Source organism: Odocoileus virginianus, chromosome 24, assembly GCF_023699985.2.
Source record: "Odocoileus virginianus isolate 20LAN1187 ecotype Illinois chromosome 24, Ovbor_1.2, whole genome shotgun sequence".
Taxonomy (NCBI): Eukaryota; Metazoa; Chordata; class Mammalia; order Artiodactyla; family Cervidae; genus Odocoileus; species Odocoileus virginianus.
This window is the reverse complement of record NC_069697.1, coordinates 23,488,679-23,510,155: the sequence shown is the minus strand read 5'-3', so window position 1 is coordinate 23,510,155 and position 21,477 is coordinate 23,488,679. Positions and strand designations below refer to the sequence as shown.

General features: G+C 38.1%; 1 protein-coding gene across 4 annotated transcripts; it reads right to left on the bottom strand.

The window, feature by feature from the left end:
* Positions 1–6,286: 6,286 nt before the first annotated feature.
* GTSF1 (gametocyte specific factor 1) lies at positions 6,287–21,469 on the bottom strand. 4 transcript variants are annotated; one of them, XM_070454351.1, is made up of 9 exons: positions 21,364–21,469; positions 19,234–19,279; positions 14,272–14,372; positions 12,376–12,502; positions 11,852–11,935; positions 11,327–11,390; positions 10,005–10,099; positions 8,520–8,552; positions 6,287–8,000 (listed from the first exon to the last, which is right to left on the bottom strand). In XM_070454351.1, exons 2-8 carry the CDS (start codon positions 19,247–19,249, stop codon positions 8,536–8,538), a joined length of 504 nt encoding a protein of 167 aa, XP_070310452.1. In that variant the 5' UTR covers positions 19,250–19,279; positions 21,364–21,469; the 3' UTR covers positions 6,287–8,000; positions 8,520–8,535. The 4 variants fall into 4 exon arrangements, with proteins under 4 accessions (XP_070310452.1, XP_020771634.1, XP_020771643.1 ...); XM_020915975.2 differs by having other exon boundaries at positions 6,287–6,387; XM_020915984.2 differs by lacking the exon at positions 21,364–21,469 and adding an exon at positions 21,264–21,357 and having other exon boundaries at positions 6,287–6,387.
* Positions 21,470–21,477: the final 8 nt, after the last annotated feature.

Genomic DNA, 21,477 nt, shown 5'->3' with positions numbered 1-21,477 from the left:
CAGATTACTAAATATCTTGAAGGCAGGTGGAAGATAAACTGAAATGGGAAGAACCTAGTGGCTAAAAGACTACTTAGGAGGTTGCTGTAACTGTCCAAGCAGGGATGATGGTCTGAAATAAGGCAGTGACAGTACAGATACAAAGAACTGGTTGGCTTCAGAAGGCATCTTTTGTACCAAAGATCCAGGATTTGGTGATTAACTGAAGGAGGAATTCTGAAAAGACTAGGCAAACAGTAACATCATTAACTTAGATTATGTATGAGGAACAGCAAGTCTAGATAGTAGCTGAAGTTCAAGGCTCTAATTGCCTCAAAGTTCAAGGCCTGTTCCAGGAAAGTGGCCTTAAGTAATTCTTTTGTGCATAACACTGATATGGCTCTTACCACAAGCATCACAAGCAACAACTTGCTTCTCCTTGAATGTTCAAGGGAGTAGGACTAAAATAGACCACTGGTCCTGCAAATTAGTAGGTTGAGTTGAGACAGAAGAGTGGGCAGAGTGCAATGGATTAAGGAGTAAGTGGGAACTGCAGACCAAGGATAGACTTTTTTTCAATAAATCTAGCACTGAGGGGAAGAAGCAAACATTAGTTTGAGAGGCAGTGGGGAGGTTTCTACGTATTGGTTTGCTCAACATGATATTCTTCTAGTGTATGGATCTGGAAATCTGAACTACATTTCCCACAATTCCTTGTAGCTAGGGTTCAGATACTATTTCAGATCTGCCAATCAGATGTATTATGTTTCTCAAGTCAGCAAGGATTAAGACAGGGTGCAGGGCATCCATTTGGGGATGCTGACAGTGGCAGAAGTAGTGTGCTTCTTGAACTGGCAGCTTCCTTACTGTAGTAGAAGCCAGCACCTTCCGGAGCAGTCTTTGTTATTTCTGGAAGTCCAGAGTTTATTTCTTCAGTCTTCTCAACAATTCTGTGATCCATTTAATGCCCTATGACAAATCCTTTCCTGCTTAGACTGACTCAAATGGATGTTTTCTGCAACTGAACCTGATTAATATGGTGGATAGGGTATGTGTTTTTTAAAAAAAAATGAATATAACAGTAGAATTTTTATAGCTTAAAGAGTTAAAGACAACTTACTTATTACTGAAAATATAACATACAAAAAGAAAGAAATAGAATTGAGAGAAAAGAGGGAATAACTTATGGAAGATATTGGAAGACAGAAAAAGTAAGGTGAGAAAGCCATCCTTCGACAGTCCCAATAATTCTTGCCTCCTCATATTCATGCTCCTTTGACTTCTCCTACAGTGTAGAGGGCTCACCAGTGTAACCAAAAGCATGCTGTGGAAATGATGGAGTGTGACTTCTAAAGTTAGGTCATTAAAGAATTTATAGCTTCCTCCTTGCTCTTAACTTACTCACTCTGGGGGAAGGCAGCTGACATGTTGTGAGGGCACTCCAACACGCCATGCAGAGTCCCTTATGTGGAGGAACTGAGACCTTCTGCCAACAACCAATCCAGACTTGCCAAATATGTGAGTGAGCCATGTTATAAGTTAAATCCTCCAGCCTCACTTCAAGTCTTTAGGAAACTGTAGCCCTGCCTGACATCTTGACTGCAACCGCAAGAGATCCCAAGCCAGGATTACCCAGCTAAGCCACTTGTGAATTCCTCACCCTTAGAAACTGGGAGGGTAAAAATGTTCAGTTGTGTTTAAATCCAGGGAAGATCCCCTGGAGGAGCACATGGCAACCCACTCCAGTATTCTTGCTGGAGAATCCCATGGACAGAGGAGCCTGGCGGGCTGCAGTCCTTAGGGTTGCACTGAGTCAGACACAACTGAAGCAACTTAGCACGCACGTGTTCTATTCCACAGTGCTTTGGGAATATGTGTCATGCATCAACAGCAGGGGTATCCTATAGGGATGAGGTTAGTCTTGGAGATGAAGTGTGCCTCTGAGATAAAAGGAGAAAATGGACGTCACAAGCATTCAAATCTAGGGGTGGGAAAAAGAGGAAGTTAAGTCTGATGACCAGTATTTTCTCTACAAAGAGGCAAAGCCATCTGCTGAAAGTAAGGGTGGAATGTAGGGACTATAAAGTTGAGAACAATAAAAAGAATATAATAGTTACCAGGTAAAGCTGAAAGAAGCCAAATAGGAATGACTGCTTCAGTTAGAAAATCATACATCTGCAATGGAGTCAGTTGGTATATTATGGTATATCCTATCACTATGGTTGATAACCCAGAGGGAATAGAGTAAGAGATGGTAGGTTTCGCTTGATTTGAGAACTGGTGAAGCAAAGATAGCAGAAAAACAACAGGGTCAAGGGAACTCAGGGTGCTGACTTAGGCCACTGAAGTGACTAACCATGCAGTCCAAACTGGTAGACATGGAAACAAGTTGAGGAGGAAACAGGTGGCCTGAAAGAGTAAGAAGCTGAGTGCAGAATCAACATTTAGAGAAACATAACGGTTACAGAAGTCCAAAGCAGTAACTCCCTAGGAATCAGAAGTCCCAGGTTATGGTCATGGCACACTATTAACAAGCTTGGTATTCTAGGCAAACAGAAAATTTTCAGGGCCTTATTTCCCCTACCCTTGGTCAAAAATATTCAAAATGTTAAGTAAGAACACTGCCTTGCTTACAGTAAGCCTTCTGCAATGATATTAGCAATTATTCTTAGATGTTTTAAAATTACATTAATACACACGTATGAAGCATAGTTAACACTGGGAAATCCAAAACCCAATTAAACTGACTACTACTGTGTTTCTTCCTGATCCCATCCTTCTGACTTCTCCCCTGGAGATAACAGCTATCTTGGATTTTTTGTTTATCCTTCTTCTTCCTAAAAAAAATATGTCGTGTTCCACATTAGTACAGGGCCTATTTCTTTACAGGTAAGATTAAGCTTTGGATCAGTGCTCTCTGAACTCCCCTCCAGCTCTGAGTATATGAGGTATGACAGGTGGATATCAAACCCACACACCTAGTAGAATCGTATCAATGTTTGTTTTTCGAGGCTTTATAAAGCTAAAACACCAACTCTTCTGTTGAAATCTCCAATTTGACAAAAGAATATCTCAATGGAACTTGTAAAGATCAAGACCTTCCATCACTTTCAATTTTCACCTCTGCTATAAAGTTCTACTCTAGAGAAAACCAACCCAAGGAGCTAAATCATTTAAGTCCCTAACCCTGTCCAATGAAATCTTGAAACTCAAGCCTGAGGAAACAGGACAGAAACAGATGAGCTGGGGAAGTATACTTTATTTCAGTGACAAGTATTTTAATAAAAATTAAGAGGCATGGTTGGGTTCATATGTAATAGTTTTTAATACAACATAGATTTATTTCTTCCATATATATGTGTATATGTAGGTAGAATAAAGTAAAACAACTGAATGTCTTTTTAATGTTCATCAAAAGTGCTCACTCTTTTAGTTTCACAAAAAACTGCCTTTAAATAAGGTAAACACGAATGCAAATCTGCTGACCATATGGCTTTTCTCCAGGATGCTGATCTTCTTCTAGCTGTAAACAACCTGAGATTTTATATTTGTCATACCAGTTACCAAGTTGATCAGAGTTAAGTAAATTGGACCAGGCAGTGGAATTGCTGTGTCAAGGGCAAATAAATGCTCACCCCACCCCACCCCCCCAAGCCCATACACAGGTCTGTGTTTTCCAGACTTCAGTATGGCTGGAGTGAAAGTCAGCTGAGACTGCTGGTACAAGGTAACAGGCTCAAGTGTTCTCAGTGGCTTTTGAAGAGGCCACGCCTACAAAGTAAGATGTGAGTATGTTCTGAACCTGAGCAGCACCAGGAAGACAGTGGTCAAAATAATGAACAGTAACTATAGTAATTTTCTCATGGAATTGAAGTCATTTTCCTTATTCTACCCATTGAACTGGTATAAGAAAATGTATTTTGTAAGAGGTATCTTCTCCCCAAGGACAGTCCTGCTTCTCTCATTTAAAACATAATATACAAATCACCTTGATTTTTATAACCTGCCTCTTTAAAAATGGTAATAAGTATAATATCATCCCTTTAGTTTTTGTCTACCTTGAAGTGTAATATGAATTGTGAAAAGTACAATAAAGGACTCTCAGAATGCCAGGGTAAGTGTAAGAGGCTAACACAAGCAGCTACTGTTCTGTCTCACCAATGAAAGGGCACTGCAGTGCGCTGTTTGAAATTGAACCCAAATACTCTCCTCGTTTACCTCAAGTACAGCTATTAGGAGAGCTAAGCATCATCTACTACCTACATTTGTTTATTTCTGGTAAGGACATTTGCAAATCACAGTGGCACTTCTAGAATACCCACAGAGAAAGGCAACCTTCCCAAAAGCAAGTGTTTCCCTTCCTGGATAAGATCAAAATGCAGAACTCAAAGGTTAAGGTAAGCTTCTGAAACATGTCTACATTTAACCTTTAACCATAACACTTGACTTTCACTGAAATTAAATAAACCTTCACTGAATGTTCAACTGTTTACTTTCCACTATTCATATTCCAAACAGAAGGTAGCCTCTGAAAAAGGTCTCAAAAATAAGTAAGCTTCTCCTCTCAACTTCTGACAGTAGTAGAATTCAAGGCACTTCTTTGCTCTAGTTTTTGGGAATGTCCAAACTCTCTAGCAAACTAAATCCAGACTAGTGAATCCTAGGCCCCCCCAAAATCCTAAGCAAACTGGCTGCTTTAATCATTAGTTTACTAAAGAGACAATGGGGTGGTCTATTTTGTGAGCTAACAAAATTAATATAGGCAAGCATTCGCCTATAGTGAGTGTTATTCAGACGTTGACAGGTCAGATGTATTGCTGGTTAAGTTCTAGAACTGGTGAGCAAAGAGGTGTCCTAAAATAACGTAAGGTTTTTCATGAATGATAGATGCTAGCCTAATTTGCCTCTCTAGATATATAAAAAACACAAAGTAACTCTTTTCTATTTAATTCCTTCTTTTGAGTTGTACTCAAGTAGCTAATTCTTTGCAATAAGACTCATACTTCTGTTTTTCCTAAACTTGGTAGGAGTTCTGGGTTTCAAGTGTAGTATAGACAGTTTGGGTTGTCATCACCCAAATAAATGAAATCAAAAGAGTTTTGCATTTTCCAGTTAAAACTATTTTTAAATAAAGTTAAACTGTTGTGAGCTGTTGACTGACAAACCTAAGTGACCAGAATTAGGGGCATAATGGGTGTTTTTTCCTCGTCCTTAATACATCACACCACCCTCTCCAGAAGAAATAGTTTACTTATTCAGTTATTTATACCAGTAGAAGCAGAAATACTATTGTATTAGGGCTTATCTTGAATCTGTCTATAGAAGTTTTTACTAAATAAACAGATAGCTTTGCTTCATTAGAAGAGAATCCTGTTTAGGATGAAACTTGTGGAAGAAGCATTCCATAAGAGCCCATTTCCCCTACAAACAATGCTCAAGGGATCACTTTTGGAATTACTTGTCAGTATGCTTCCTTTGAGTCCTTATCTATATCAGATCGCAAATCCCTTCCCATGCCAGACAGTTTTAAACTCAAACCACACCAAATCTGAAAACAACCAACCAAATAAAGAACTAGCCTGGGAGATTATGAAGTCTCCTTTTGAAGGCCAACAAGATGCTAGGACAGCCAGAGCCTTGGGTATTTCAGAAATCTAACTTTTTACACACACGTCCCAGTGCCTTGACACATTTCAGCTTTGAGCTTAATCAAATTTCACACACAGGTGGAAAGCCTATCTCTTCTCCACATGTACACTGGTTCCTCCTCTTCATTCTAATCTTCACTCCTACATAATCCACATCTACCTTGACAGCTAGCACAATTTCTAGCTGGAATGTGGGAAAGAGAAAAGAGAGAAAAGAAACCTATCCTAAGTTAGAAAAGTTTAGGGAACAAGATGTCCTAAGGATTCTAAATAAGAATGGGGTATATTTCTATATATAAATGTTATCAACATCAAAGACTCAGTAAACAGTACACTAATCAGAAAAGGTCCATTCCTTTAAATGCTAGAAGGAATTTGGTTCATGTGAGTCAGAGAACACAAACACACAGTTACTTTTTCCAATCCAAATTTCTTGCCTGCTTTAGCTGGATCCTTTAAGGTAACTTTAGATGATTCTGTTTCATTAATGCAGAACAGGATATGAATTCTGATCCTGGGGCTGCAGGCACTTAACCAAATTATCAAGCTATCTACAATGATGGTTTACTTGAAACATTTCTTCTGAGCATGAGTGTTTTTTTCTTGCATCAAATGAGTAAGGACTCAAAGGGGGGAGGGAAAAAAAAGGTACTTGTCAGTTTGAAAGTCACAGACAGTTTATCTTTCTATAATTAGATTAGGAGAAAAAAAAGTGAAGAACCCATTACAGCAGGAAGAAGAGTCTTTCAGGGTCTGGCATCTGTAAGGAAACAAGAAAAAAAATAAGAGTTCTTAGTTTCTTTCAATGACAAAAGCACCAACTACATCTGACAATAGGCCACACAACTATAGCCCAATTAAAGTCTCTTGGTCTGCTGGAAGAATCTGTTGCTGTTAAGGGCAGAACACCAAGTACCTTCTGACCCTTAGCTCTTTAGTATCACTAATCATACAGAAACTTGTTAACTAATTTAAAAACATTCTATACAGAGATCAATATACAGTCCTTGTATCAACAGTTATCATGGGTGAGGAGAAAATCAGAATTGACCATCCAGGCAACTGACTTCTCCAGACAATTCTGGGTTAATTCCAATTAACTTATTTTTTTCTCTTTTCATATACTCATTAATTCAGTAATATTTTTTGAGCTGTTACGATGCACATTGAAAGTAAAGTCACTCAGTTCTGCCTGACTCTTTGTGAACCCATGGACTATACAGTCCATGCAATTCTCCAGGCCAGAATACTGGAGTGGGTAGCCATTCCCTTCTCCAGGGGATCCTTCCCAACCCAGGACCAGCTGAGCTATCAGGGAAGCCCACAATGCATATTAGGGAAACAAAAATGAACACGGTATTACCTGCTTCTGAGGCACTTATCTGGTAAAATATTGTTGATTAAAAACATAAATGGGATAAAGCATTTAAGTGCAAGGTGAACAAACCCTTTTCATGTATGTGCAATAAAAAAAATTTTCTGCTTACTCAAGTTCCTTAAAAGAACAAGTCATGCCTTCCATCTTTGTGTGTGTGTGTATCTATCCAAGAAGAGAATTCTGCAACAGGTGTTCAAAAAATGATGCTTTATTTTTAACTAAGAGGATAAGAAGACCTGTGGCTATTTAAGGATTCTTACCTAAATTTTTCCCCTTATTCCTCTGTGGTAACACATACAAAAGAATTATCAGGGTGTAATGAGTTTATCGCTTTTCCAAAGCAGAAAAGTGTTTAGTCTTAACTGATAGTTTCTCCGAGGCTTTCACCGTGGAGTAGCCGTTGGAGTAGCTATCCATACTGGATGAACACCAAACATTTTAAGCAGTGTGCCAGAGAAGGATGCAAAGTTCTCCATTTACCCAGGGCTCGGTGTGCTTTTTTGACGCACTCCAGTGCAGTTGTGTCTCTTTCCCTTCTGGGACCAAATCCAATTTTCTGGCTTCCAGATATATTTAATAATTTGATGTCAGAACCTACCAAGAAAAATGGCCGGTCCCTAGAAGCAACTGATAAATATTATTGTTCTCAGCTAAGGGGTGTTGGCTTCTAGCATATCTTTTGTTTCTCACCAGAAGAAACGTCAGTTTTGGTACAGAACAAACCCTAGCTCAGAAGATCCATCTGCTTCACTGTTCAGAAAAGTGAATGGGCTGCAAGGCGACAAGCCAGCTACTCATTCATTCACTGAATGTTCACTGAAGGCCTACTACCTCAAGACAGTGGGGATTATCCCATTCCCAGCCCAACAATATTCCTCTTTTGCCAGAAGCCATGTGGCCGGTCAACCTCAGCCAAGACAGCCATTTGAAGCATCAAACCTGGCTCTGCTGTGGGTACATAGGGTGATCTCAAAGAAGGACTTCATCTGTGAAAACTAAAAGATTTTGGTCTCGTTATATAGATTTTGTGAGGTTCTGCTAAATCAAATATTCAGATAAGATCTACAGTGCAATATGATCTACAGACTTTTAGAGACCCAAAACTTTAAAATGCTAGTTAAAAAGTATGAATTTTTTGATGAGTGTTAAATTGTACTGCACAGAGAAAGAATTGCAAAGCAGTGAAGCACAGCTGTCTGATTAATCTCAGTCCATTAAAAAGGCATGATAGATCTAGAATGCAACTTTGATTAAAAAAAAAAAAGGAAAAGGCAATGTGCACTAACGTTAGGGAGAGCAACTTGGTATGTAACAGAAATCTAATTTAACTAGTAAATGTTTATTCATTAGCATGTAAAGCCATAACAGAGTCTATATACTCAAAAAACGAAAGGCACACACAAAGCTTTAATTCGGTACCATAATCTGAAAGAAAATTGGACCCAAATTACTTTATGTCCAGTTAAATCTTGCTACCATCTGAAAAAATTGTGAAATAAAACCAAAACACTTACTTGATGAAATATTCAGTTACTGTGCATTTCCATCTATGGAGTAAAAAGATTTCAAAATAAATACACCATGTCAATTGAAATTCACTCCACCCCCTAGTCTTACTAAACACAAATGATTTATTCCTGGTGTATATGGAATTATATAATAAAGTAGAATTTAAAGTTAGGGACAGGATTCTACTCAGCATGGAAAAAGAAAATAGTCTTTTTCTAGCTATCAAGACTTATGGCATACGATTAGGTAATCTCATTTTGGGGGAAATGCAACTATCCAAAGGGAAATGTTTTAAAGGGGATCCTGTAGCCACCTAAAAATTAGCTCAAACAACAACAAAGACTGAAATCAAGGAAATCTGAATTTGGGGGCAACATTAGGAAAGGGAAGTTTGTATTAAATAAAAGTGACAGTATGTTAGGTGTACCAATATATGGGAATTTCTTTACTAGGGTGGTATGACATGAATTTCAGACCTGTTTACTCAGCATTGTCTCTGAAGCCTTGGGAAGACATCTGAATACCATTCATACGCTGGTTCTTATAACATTACTTTCATTTTGTCTTTACCCATTACCTTTCAGGCCCTTGCAATCCAATTTCTAATCCCAATTCCCTATTGATATTATGCTTTAAAAATCAGGGATGATTTCCTCCTAGCTAAAATAGATAGTCTTTTTATTGGTCCCAAATGTATCCATGGAATCCGATGCCAGTGGTCACCCTTTTTTCTTTCTCGGTTTGAGTTTTATTTGCAAAAATGTTATTTTTTAAGCCATCAGTGATTCACAATTGAAGTAGGCATTTCATAGCTGAAACCAAAGGCTTGAGATGGGGATAGAGAAATGGTATGAGGGAGGTGGGAGTGGGCAGGAAACAAAGAGAACTAAAAAGACAGGAAAAGGAAACGAGGGGATAATTCTGGTCTTAGGAGTTAAGAGACTCATTCAGGGTCCAGGTCTGCCAACTACCAGCAATGCAAATAATTTTTTGTGCGATTAGTATGTATTTTATAATTAAAAAATTTTAATTACCAAAATGTTCCTTGTTTATAAAGTTTTGAAGAGCAGGTAAGAATACTGATGAGAGCACACAGCATAGAGCTTTCTACTGGGAAGCTCAACTAGTATGCATGCATGCTCAGTTGCTAAGATGTGTCTGACTCTTTGTGACCCCAAGCTCCTCTGTTCATGGGATTTCTCTAGGCAAGAATACTGGAGTGGGTTGCCCTTTCTTTCTCCATCACCCTGTCTTGAAAATATTCTTTAGGCTTCTGTGATCTTGTACATGCCTGTTACTAACCAGGGTTAGGACTAGGGGTGAAGTGAGTGAGGTGCTTAAGATGCAAAATCTGAGGAGGCATTCACTCTCAGGGTCACTGGGTGCAGGGTATTCGGTATTCAGACTGAACATGTCCTTGAATAATTAAGACCAACTGTATTTATTTAGCACAACACACAGTAAAAGCATTTTGCCACTCTTTCACTTACTGTTTTTCCATGGCAGAACATATGGCAGAGACTTGGGAACGCGCATGCCTGAAGCCAGGTTACTCTTATGTTCCATGACTATGTTGCTTGCAGGGCTGCAAAAGGAGAGATGAATTTGAGTATGCTGGCATATTTGCATTCTTTAGGCAGGCACACATAAAATAATCAAAATGTGTTTTTTGTAATTTTGGGAAAAACAATCACCTACATGCTGAGATGTAAACACATTTCCATCAAAACATTCTTGCAATTAGAATGATTACCACTTCTCTGGAAAGCTCACTGTTCTGTACAGGCATTAAGATGGGTTTAACCATTTTCATTTTCTAGAAATTGAGATAAACAGCAATGCCATCTACTGTTCAGTTGTATGACAGGCTCATCAACTCACTCAATATACATACGAGATAAAAAATGCCAAGACAACCAAACTAAAGGCAACGAATCTCACAGAATTGAGATAAAATTAAAACTGTACCAACGGAATTCATCTTTAAGTTTTTCTATCTCAATGCATACATAAAGTACAATAACTGTACACTTATAATACCGACTTTAGGAGCTAAAAAATAAAAATTGGTAAAGTATTCTATTTGAGGAAAAAATGAAGTCTACTATCTAATACTTTCATTTTCTAATCTGGAAATGCTCTCATTTGGGTTTGAAATATGATCTTTTTGGCCACACTATATGGCTTATGGGATCTTAGTTCCCCAGCCAGGGATGGAACCTGCACCTTTGGCAGTGAAAGTGTGGAGTTCTAACTACTGGACTACCAGGGAATTCAGAACATGATCTTAAAAGGTTTGAAGATCAAGTGGTAATGAAACATCTTCGAGATTTAAATTAGATACAAAATCAGTGGGGAAGGAGAGGTGAGTTTTTTTCCCTACCCAATTGGTATTATGGATTGTCCAGTCTAAAATCAGGAACTTTTAAGATTAGTTTTTCCTTAGACACTAGTTATCCAGAGCAAAAATAACACATACAGTACAGCTACATAAGTTTTTCAAAGCATTAAAATAACACGAACTTAGCAAAAACTCTAGCTTAGACATAAGAATGGCTGGCGCCACTGTCTCCTGTGCTAGACGACAAGCTAGTATTTTTGTGTTCCCACAGGAATTAATGCAAAGCATGTGACCTTTTTATGACTCAAGGAATAAATAGAAAAAACCCACCAAAACTATATCTAGACAAATTACCACCAAGTAACATCACTGAGGAAAGAGGTCAATACATGCTTTGGAGCCTACTATTGGGAACAGAGCACTCTGTTTCTGTTCTGGAGGAAGTGGTGGGAATGAGATCTTTTCATTTACCTATTGTTGCCACAGTAGTTGGCTGTGCCCCAGACAAAGGGGGTGCTGGTCTGTTCCCACAAATCTGCCAAAGGAAACAAAACACAGTTTGTGGTGCTACTAGGTAAAACACCAATTCATGCTAGTCGAATTTGTAAGATGAGAAATAATAAACTTAAGTTCAGAGAAGCAACTAAAAACTGGTCAAGTACCCTAAGAGACAGAGTAGCAAAAATTTAACTGAAGGATATAAACACAAGCGACATAAATAATAATAAACGTGCTTAGTAACAACCAAACACAGATGGTGTAACACAATTTATGAAAAAAACAGATGTAAAGTAGTGTTCTTTTCCAATCAAGTGGGAAAGGCTGTTCCACGTGTCTGCACAGAGATACAAATGTGTTTGTACTGGGGCTCAATAAGAATAATAAGGCATTCTGAACAATATGGTATGTTCATAAAAAAGGAAAACCTTCCTTCTATCTAAAGCACATGACTCAAGATTTTGACACTGTGAAGAAACAGATGTAGAGGCCCTTCACCTTTATCCCAGTCTTCATCGCAAGGAGGGCACTGCCACGTGCTCTCAGCCAGAGTCTCCTGTCCAAGGTTCCTGGTTTGGTTGACTGCAAGACAATAGAGATTCTGACTGAAGAAGGAGACACTGCCAAGTTATTATGTTTAAAGGGGTTAGTGGCTTAAAAGGTTGCAGGGTCTTTGTTTCTGAAAAATGGGATAGGATGAAAGCTAAACAGGTCTTATCTCCTTTCCGATAGAAGAAAAGAAAGAGAAGCAGAAACAAAGATGTTTGCTGTATTTACGGTAATAAAAGCATTTTTATTTTTAAACAAAGTATTAGTAAAATGAATCAGGTTGTTCAGAAGGGAAAGAAGTCTGGTACACATAACCTGACAATCTTTTGCTGCTAAGATTAAAAATCTCAAAGGCAGAAAAGTATTGTTTTTCTAAAATGATGAAAGCCAAAAATCAAGGTGATAATGTAGCATCATGTAAGTTTGAGGGAGCTAACCTCCAGTACTGAAACATCTTAGCTAGTCAGTCTTACCTACATCCTGCTCAATACAGCTTTTGTCATCACAGCTTGAGATATGATGACTGATTTCAGCCCGAGGAACCTGATGGCGAGCATTGAAGGGACAAGTCGCCAGTTTGTTTGCGACATCAGGATGATTCTGGGAAAAAAATTAAAGGGGTTTGTCAATAAACTTGTGGTGGAATGTGATAGGTACACTAAGCAGAACATTAAGGGAGAATTATTTATCACCTATAAAGATCACAGAGACATTACCTCTTTGTTATGATTATAAAGACTGACAACACAGATACTGGGGTTAAAGTGGTTTATAAGGAAGTAAACAGTGAATTTAGGATTGGGTATTTGAATCGTATCTTCTCCCTGTTTACTTCTCAGGGTAATGCGAGTCTGGTGGCACAGCCTGTAATGGCACAGCTCTCTGGATGTCTTTGAAAGCGGATATTCAGGATGAACAGCAACACTAAAACACACTTTGCACTGCAGTAGCACCCCTGCTACTGCAGTACAAGAGTGCAGTTAAAGACGTGGGAAAGGAGCTGCAGAAGAGGCAAACCCAGTGATTTTTCAGATTAACACTGGAACACTTATTGAAAGTAATGATGCCTGAAATGAGGCTCTGAACAATTTGTCCTTTATTTCAGCTATTTCACTAAGGATAAGTCCAGATGATAGAGAGCTCTGTTGACCAAGTTCCTTATTTTAATACAAAACAAGAAAACAAAACAAAGTGTTTAATAGAACCCAAATCCTATGTTAAGTTTACCAGCAATTAAGAAATTAGGAGAAGCAAAAGATATATCACAAATGATACTCAAAAAAGTAAAAATAAAGTGGGGAGAAGGGTGCAAAAAAATAGAAGATGGAGAAAATTGTGAGGGCAGGTATCTCCATGATTTTTTAAAGGGATAGTGGGCATTCTAATGCAAAGGTTTTGTGGCTGAAGATTGAGAGCATTAGGAGAGGGGAGTTATGATGATGTCTTTTTACCACTTGGCTCCCTTTCCCAACCTTTCTCCTTGGGACATGTCTGAGAGCCTAGAGGAGGAAGTTGTGGTGGTATCTGCTGGTCTGTAATGTCTAGGTTCAACCTTAAGGAATTCTTGCTCTAGATCTAGATTGAAAGGAGCTGAGAAATAATCAACAATGGCATTATAATCACGTCTCCAGGACTGCAAGAGAAACATCCTTTGAAGAATGTTAATGCATATGTGAACTGTATGCAGGTTTGGATTAAATACCTAAATTGTTTTCCAAGCATTAATTCTGGCAGAACTTTGGCCTCTGTATCTGACATTTCTATTCTAACCACCCTTTCAAACTGCCTCAATTAATTTATCAGCATTAAATTAGCTTACATCAACTAAATCTACAAAAGGTAACCAGAAGGAAAAAAACTCTTTGAGCTGTTTTTTTTTTTTTCCCTCCCCCCAAAGATGTTTACTGTTGAAACTTGGAGAAATAGTTATTTTTATGAATAATCTTTTCTTGGGTTAACCTCTAGCTGTTCAACTTCTCTAACATTTCTAAACAAACACACACAAAAAAATCAAAATAAGTGTATTACAGTACTCAATCCTTATCAGGACATCAAGTTTACAAGGCAAGAATGATTTCTGATCACTAGTAAAAATTAGTGTTTCCTCTGTTTCACAGCGGGTGAGAAGACTGGAGAGAAACTGTTTAAGGGTGCTGTGTCACTAGCTGGGGAAAAAACCAAAACGAGAAAAAACTTACACCCCCAAGAAATAAATAAATTCTTATCTATAAATGTTGGCATTTAACCCAAAGCAATTCTGGCATTTAATTAAAACATATATGCTAAAATTATTTGATATTTATAAAATCTGGCTTTTTAAAAGAACTCAGGAGGCCATCACTGGGCAAATTGAAAAAATAATATCGTACCTTTCTGCACTTGATAAGGTGATAAGGAAACCTGCAGGCCCTGATCTGGTGGTTTTTATCATAGGGGCATTGTAACAGCTTTTCAGGGTCCAGAGTATCGACTGAAAGAAAGAAAAACAGGGTAAGTATAAAGCTTAACAGGTCCTTGCAACATTTCAGCATCCCTGGCACATGGATTTTTCAACAGCATCTGTAAGAACTGAACAAGATGGCCTAACAACAACTTGAAAGATTTTTTTAAAAGGGTGACTAAAAACATTTGAAAGCGTAAGATAAATCTGTGTTATTGAATCTTCATTAAGTCCAGCAAAACAAGCATTCATGGGATGGGGTCAAAGTTCACATTTGGTTGTACATAAATACTGTTGTTTTTATTGCTGGTAATCCTTATTATAACAAAAAATTAAATGATACATCTTTTCCTTTTCTGAAAGTGCTAATTCAGGGTCATTCTTTTCTCTAGCTAGTTCAACCAAAACTTCCAGGCAGTATACTGAAAGTTGGAACGGACAATGTATTGATATACTGATGTGGGAGTCCACTGCACAAGTGCCCCCTATTTCCCAACTAGTCTTAGGGCAAGCTGAGGGTAGTTAACCCCCGACACCAGCATTTTACTAGTTTGCCATGACATGAAAAAAGTTGGTAAGCACTGCTCTGTATCAGTTATATGTTCTATGGAAGCTTAGGAAATATCATTGATAGATTTATTTTTTTGTCTGCCTGATTTAATGTACTTCTCAAAATAGCTCCTAGTCAGTGAATATAGTTACCTCTCAAATGAGACCAATACCTTTACCAAATTGGTAAAGGTCCCAAAATTTCATATTTTGGAACACAATGAGAAAAAAAAGGAGAGAATTTTTTAATCTGATGATGAAATTGGCCATATAAAAAGTAGAATAAACTGCAAAAACATAACCTCCTAAGTTTAAGACAACTGAAGATATATAGGGCTACTGTGAGAAAGCCAACCCCTAATCTATATTGTGCAATTTAGAAGTACTCTTAGAAGACTATACTTTCAGGCTCCATTTCAATAGTTTAAATAAAAACGAGACGTTTCTCATAACGTGTAAAACTACTCTTAGGTTCTGTAAAATGTCCAGGCTGAGCCCCAAATTTTAAGAATCTTGGTAAAAGAAGAGAAATTAAACAGTTAAGTACATTTCGAATATATTATGAGGACAAGACACAATCTAATAAAATGCTGTTGCCACCACTGAAGGCAATAATAAAAGTGAAATAAGATAAACAATTCACATTTGATAAGAAGCTTATAAACCAAGAGACTGCTATGAAAATCAGAAGCTGCAGGAATTGAAACAGTGTCTCTGGAAGAGTGGTAAACATGGGATAAATTGCTAACCATGACCGTGATGCAAATGAGCCAGAAAGGTGACTTGAAGGACAGAATGAATAGGAATGAAAAGTCTTAAAGGACAAGCAGGCTTATTATGCCAACCAGGCTCATCCTGAGCAGTGATCTTTTCACATTTCTAAAGCTTCAGGATACACAGGAAAAATATACAGATGAAATTCTTGTTAGTTTCCCTCCATTTAATCCATTTCATCACAAGCAAATGATAGGCCATGTCAGAAGCTGACAGACTGGACATACTTTATGATTCATACACATTTTACTGCCCATACAGTGGCATACATCAGAGTTAATGATAGCTTCCTACTAAAATGCTTTACTTTTTGGTCTCTGATAACAGGTCTGCTCTAAACGGGTCTTTTACTTAAAAATTTTTCAATTTTATGTTTAATTTAAAAATTTTAATGGTAATAATAAAAATAACAAAATTCATCACCTTAACTATTTAAAAGTGTATAGTTTATTGGTATTAAGTATATTCACATTATTGTGAATCTAGACAATCTCTAGAAATTTTCACCTTGCAAAACAAACTCTATACCCATTAAATAACTCCCATTGCCTCCTCCCTGAAACCTCTGGCAGTCATTATTCTACTTTTTGTTTCTATGAGTTTGACTATTCTAGATATTTCATATAAATGAAATCATATGGCATGTGGCCTTTTTGTGATTAATTTATTTAAATTACCACAATGTCCTCAAAGTTTATCCATAGTGTAGCATGTGACAAGATTTCCTGTAACTATTTTATTTTTCTTAAAAAAAAAAAAAAAAAAAACTTCTCTATCAGTGAAATGTAAGAAACATTTCCCTGCTGCATAAGGATGTAGCACAGATTCTTAATCAGTTCCCTTACTGATACATTTGTTTCTAGTTTTTACTATTATATAAATGCTGTGGATAGCAATCTAATATATACTTATCTGTGCACTGTATGAGTATTTTTCTTGGGCAGATACCTAAGAGTACTGCACAAAGTATTATATGAATTTAAAGTTGTAACAAATACTATTGAACTCCTCAGCAAAAAAATTTTTTAGAATGTCCCTTAAATTGGTTTACCTGTTTTTTAACATTTAGAAATTTTTAAATTTCTTTTGGAGATAACTGCTTTACAATACTGTGTTGGTTTCTGCCATACAGCAACATGAATCAGCCACAGGTATACATATGTCCCCTCCCTCTCACCTCCCACCCCATCCCACCTCTCTAGATTGTTAGAGATCAGCAAAAATCTTGAGTGACTTTTTGGGAATATAACTTAATTTGGAAAACAAAGTAGGCCTCATGGACAAGCTTCCTCCAAAAGCACAGACTCAGATATTCCTCACACTTGGATAGGGCTCAGAACCCATGGTGAGAAAATGGAAGAAACTTCACAGAAATGAGGAACCAGACGTGATAAGAGTATCATCAGCTAAGAGGTACCGCATAAAGACAGAAGCTGGAGATCTTCAGGAATCTATTAGATTATAGAGTTTAGATCAGTTGGGGGGAAAGGTCAAGTACATTCTAAACAGTATTTCTCACTTTAACTTGATTCCTGGTGTTAAATCACTTGAGGGCAGTAGATTCTGCATTCAGCATGTTTGAGATGAGGCCTGAGATTATACATTTCTAACATACTCTCAGGTTCTTTTTAAAATCTTAAAACAATGAAACTTTACCAAGACACAGATAAACAGAAAAAAATGCTATGCTTAAAGGAGTTGATTCTTTATAAGTCAATATATTTTATTAAATTTACTTAGTCACAAACTTAAAAATAAACAAACAGTAAAATCAACCATTTTCAACCTATATGCAACCCTATATGCAAAACAGAAAAAGAGACTCAGATGTATAGAACAGACTTTTGGACTCTGTGGGAGAAGGCGAGGGTGGGATGTTTCAAGAGAACAGCATCGAAACATGTATATTATCTAGGGTGAAACAGATCACCAGCCCAGATTGGATGCATGAGACAAGTGCTCGGGCATGGTGCGCTGGGAAGACCCAGAGGAATCGGGTGGAGAGGGAGGTGGGAGGGGGGACCGGGATGGGGAATACATGTAAATCCACGGCTAATTCATTTCAATGTATGACAAAAACCACTGCAATGTTGTAAAGTAATGAGCCTCCAACTAATAAAAATAAATGAAAAAAATAAATAAATTTTAAAAAAAGGAGTTGATTCTTTTTAAGTCAATATATTTTATTAAATTTACTTAGTCACAAACTTAATAAATAAACAGTAAAATCAACCATTTTCTTCTTTCTTTAACAAACATCTGATTTAAAAAGTCTGTGCTATGTAGCAACAATTACAAGAACCAAGTGATATTTTTCCTAATAAAAAAATCACCACTGGATAAAGTAAAGAATAAGAGACATAAAGGGGAGATGATGCTTTCTAATTTAATAGAGTAGTAAGCTTCCAAGAATAAATATCTTTCATATCTATCTCACACGGAAATCTCAGATTTTAATTAATATATTTTTAGAAAAATTAAGGACGTGAAGGAGGGAGCCCTAAGGCAGATCAAGTAGAATCAGACTTCTAGATCCATTATGCTCAAAGTATGGTCCTCAGATTAGCATTACCACCTGGGAGCGTGTTAGAAATGCAAATTGAGTCCCAGACCTTCTGAATCAAAAATTTGGGGGGAGGACTCCAAAAACCTGTGTCTTAACAAGTATCCTAAGTGATTCTTCTGCATGCTATAGTAGATATTTAATAAAGACTGTTTCCATGTAGTTTCTGTATGTTGGTGATAAAGGTTCTATTGGACTCTTCCTTGAAGGCAGAATGGAACTAAAATATCTTTCAGTTAGAACTTAGAGATTCTGAACAAGATAGCAAAGTGGGAAACAAAGGTGGCCTTGCTGACAAGTTTCATCCGCTCAGATGTTCCTCAAACTTGGTCAGGGTCTAGAAACCATAGTGCCTAGTGGTATGAAGTAGGGCACGACATATAAACAACATACAAGGCTCCGGTTCTGACTCTGTCCCCAACAGTGTAACCAGGGGGCAAATAGTTAACCCAGGCTCTGTTTCTCAGCTGTAAAATCCTAGTGTTGAATGAAGTGGCTTTTCAGGCCTCTCTCGTTCTACCCTTGTATGATCCTAGTTCTCCCGGCTCCCATTTGATTTGCTGGGCCATTGAGATTACTGGATCACTAGAGAAATAAGAATCCTCCCTAGAATTTCTTTAATCCTAAAAACTCAATGCACATCAACATTAGGTATACCATATATCCCACAGAAAAGAAACCAGGGGTTACCATCCATGTCACTAACAAGAGAAACTGAAGTCCTAAAGAATGAAAATTCTTCACTTAATAAATAAAAATATAGTTTAACACAGGAGTCCCAACCACAGCTTTCTCAAAGCTTGATGACTTCTCAGACTTTTTAATTTAAATTTCAAGGGTCCTATTTCAAATTTGGACATTTCTCTGCATTACGAAAACAGTCTCATTTTTTCTTCCCAGCAGCTTAGCGAAAAAGTGAATCTTTCTCAACACAGTGAAAGTCTTGTCAGAGAGAAAACCACATGTTCAGTAACTTATTTTCTAAAAGCAACAAGAAGTACTTACTGTAAGTTTCTTCCATGTTGGGATTGAAGGAGCCAAATCCAAAGTGCTGGGGGAAAGAAAAAACTGGATCAGGAAATCAGAAATAAAACGTACCAAAAGGAGCCCTAAGAAGTGGAATCAAACTAGAAGTGAGGTCACCCAAGTTAATATAAAAAACCCTTATAGCACCTCCCTCTTCCTATTAGTTTCTCCCCTTTAAGGCATTCTTTACTACTTTGAATCATTTTATCATTGCCTAACTCACACTCTTAGAACAAATTCTAGGGCTCACAGTTAAGAAAAACTAAACATGACTACTACTTAAACTGTATTCAGGTGAGAGGATGTCAGTCAATTCTAAGTGCCATTACAACACCGTGTCACTGTTTATAGAGTTTGTCACATCTTTTGATGCTATTTAACATTAGAAGGAGCAACTCGAGCCCACAAGAATGTTATTTAAACTGCAGGATAAACAAAGAATAGGGTACTATTTTAAAGCTCTGAAGTCCTCAAAAATACAGGATGATCGAGCTGCTAGTCTTGCTTCCTCCTGCCCCTGGGGACTTGGGAACGCTGGAAGCCTATGTCAGACTGTACAGTCAATCCATTCAGTATGCCCAGAGACACTCCAGTTTACTATTTCTATGATTTTTCTTAAACATGATTAGGAAGTTTCACACTTTTCCCAGTGATGCTTTATTACCTACACCCCACCCTATGCAAAACCAGACAGTCTAGGTTATTTAAATTTCTCCAGGTAATACTCATTCCCTCTGTGCACTGAGGAAACACTTCTGAATGTTAGCACTCAAGAACTGTCCATTTTATAGTTGACAGAATCACAAAAGAACAAGTCTGTAACAGAAATATGGAAGATTAAAAGACAATATTTTTAGTTTGAATCCTCTTCCACCTGATTCTCCTCTACTGAGCTGTGATTAAACAAACTTAACATTACAAAATAGACTAAATTTATATAAGATCATCCCTATAGGAAACTTAAAACTGGTTCGATTTACAGTTATTGCCCCTAGAGCCAGCTCTCCTCATACAATTCCACACCCCTTCCCCCCATTCTATGACATAAGCGGTCTTGGAACCTATGATAGGAAATACAAGTGATCAGCTGGAACTCGTTGAGTAATTTGCTGCAGAGCCTATTTGTAAATGACAATCACTGGTGAAACTGCCATGAAAAAATAATTTTCATGTGTGGGTTAAGAAATTTTGACCTTCCTTTTGATATGTTATACATAGTTACTCTATACTTTTTCAACAAAAAATAAAAAGAGAATTGCAAGAGCCAAACACTATGTTCCTTGATTTTAAGGCATTTAAAGATGCTATCGGTGCCAGACTGAGCAACTTGCAGGAAGCTCCCCTATCCTCTGGGGGCAAAAAGACTAAATTACAGTAGATTAAGGGCACTGGAAACTAGTCTCCTCATTCAGCCCTGTCCATCTAAGTATCTTATCATTATCAAACTGTTATTACGTCTTCACGTTTTTCCTAGCACTGCTGCTTCTGCTAAGTAGTTTCAGTCGTGTCCGACGCTGTTGGACCCCATAGACGGCAGCCCACCAGGCTCCCCCATCCCTGGGATTCTCCAGGCAAGAATACTGGAGTGGGTTACCATTTCCGTCTCTAATACATGAAAGTGAAAAATGAAAGTGAAGTCGCTCAGTCGTGTCCGACTCTTAGCGACCCCATGGACTGCGGCCCACCAGGCTCCTCCGTCCATCAGATTTTCCAGGCAAGAGTACTAGAGTGGGATGCTAGACGGTGGTAAAACGGGCACTCGGCAGTCAAGCTTGTGAGCTGGTTGTAGCCCGAAGCAACGGGTTACACTTAACCGAGCTGGGGTCTCAGTAAAACCAACATTTTTCCTCCTTTAAACAAAAACCAAGAGTCTATTTAAACAACGGGACTACATAGGAGAAGGTGGAGAACGTGCTTAACTTAAAAAACTAAGGCGCCAGGGAGGCCCTCGACGGGACGAAGCAGCGGCAGACCCACCGGCTGCCTAAACACCTTTACGGAGGACCCACCAGATAGGCAGAAAAGGGAATATACTAGAAGGTGAAAGTATCCCAGTCCACGGTGAGATTTTGGGAGGTCCCCAAGCCAGGACCTGGGCGTCTTTCCTACCTCGGCCGAAACACGCTCTCCTCTCCCCGCGGTCGCCTTCGCTCACACCCGTGCCCCAGCAACGCTCCCTTCCGGCCTCTGACGTTAGGGGGTGGGGCCCCCACTTCCTGTGAC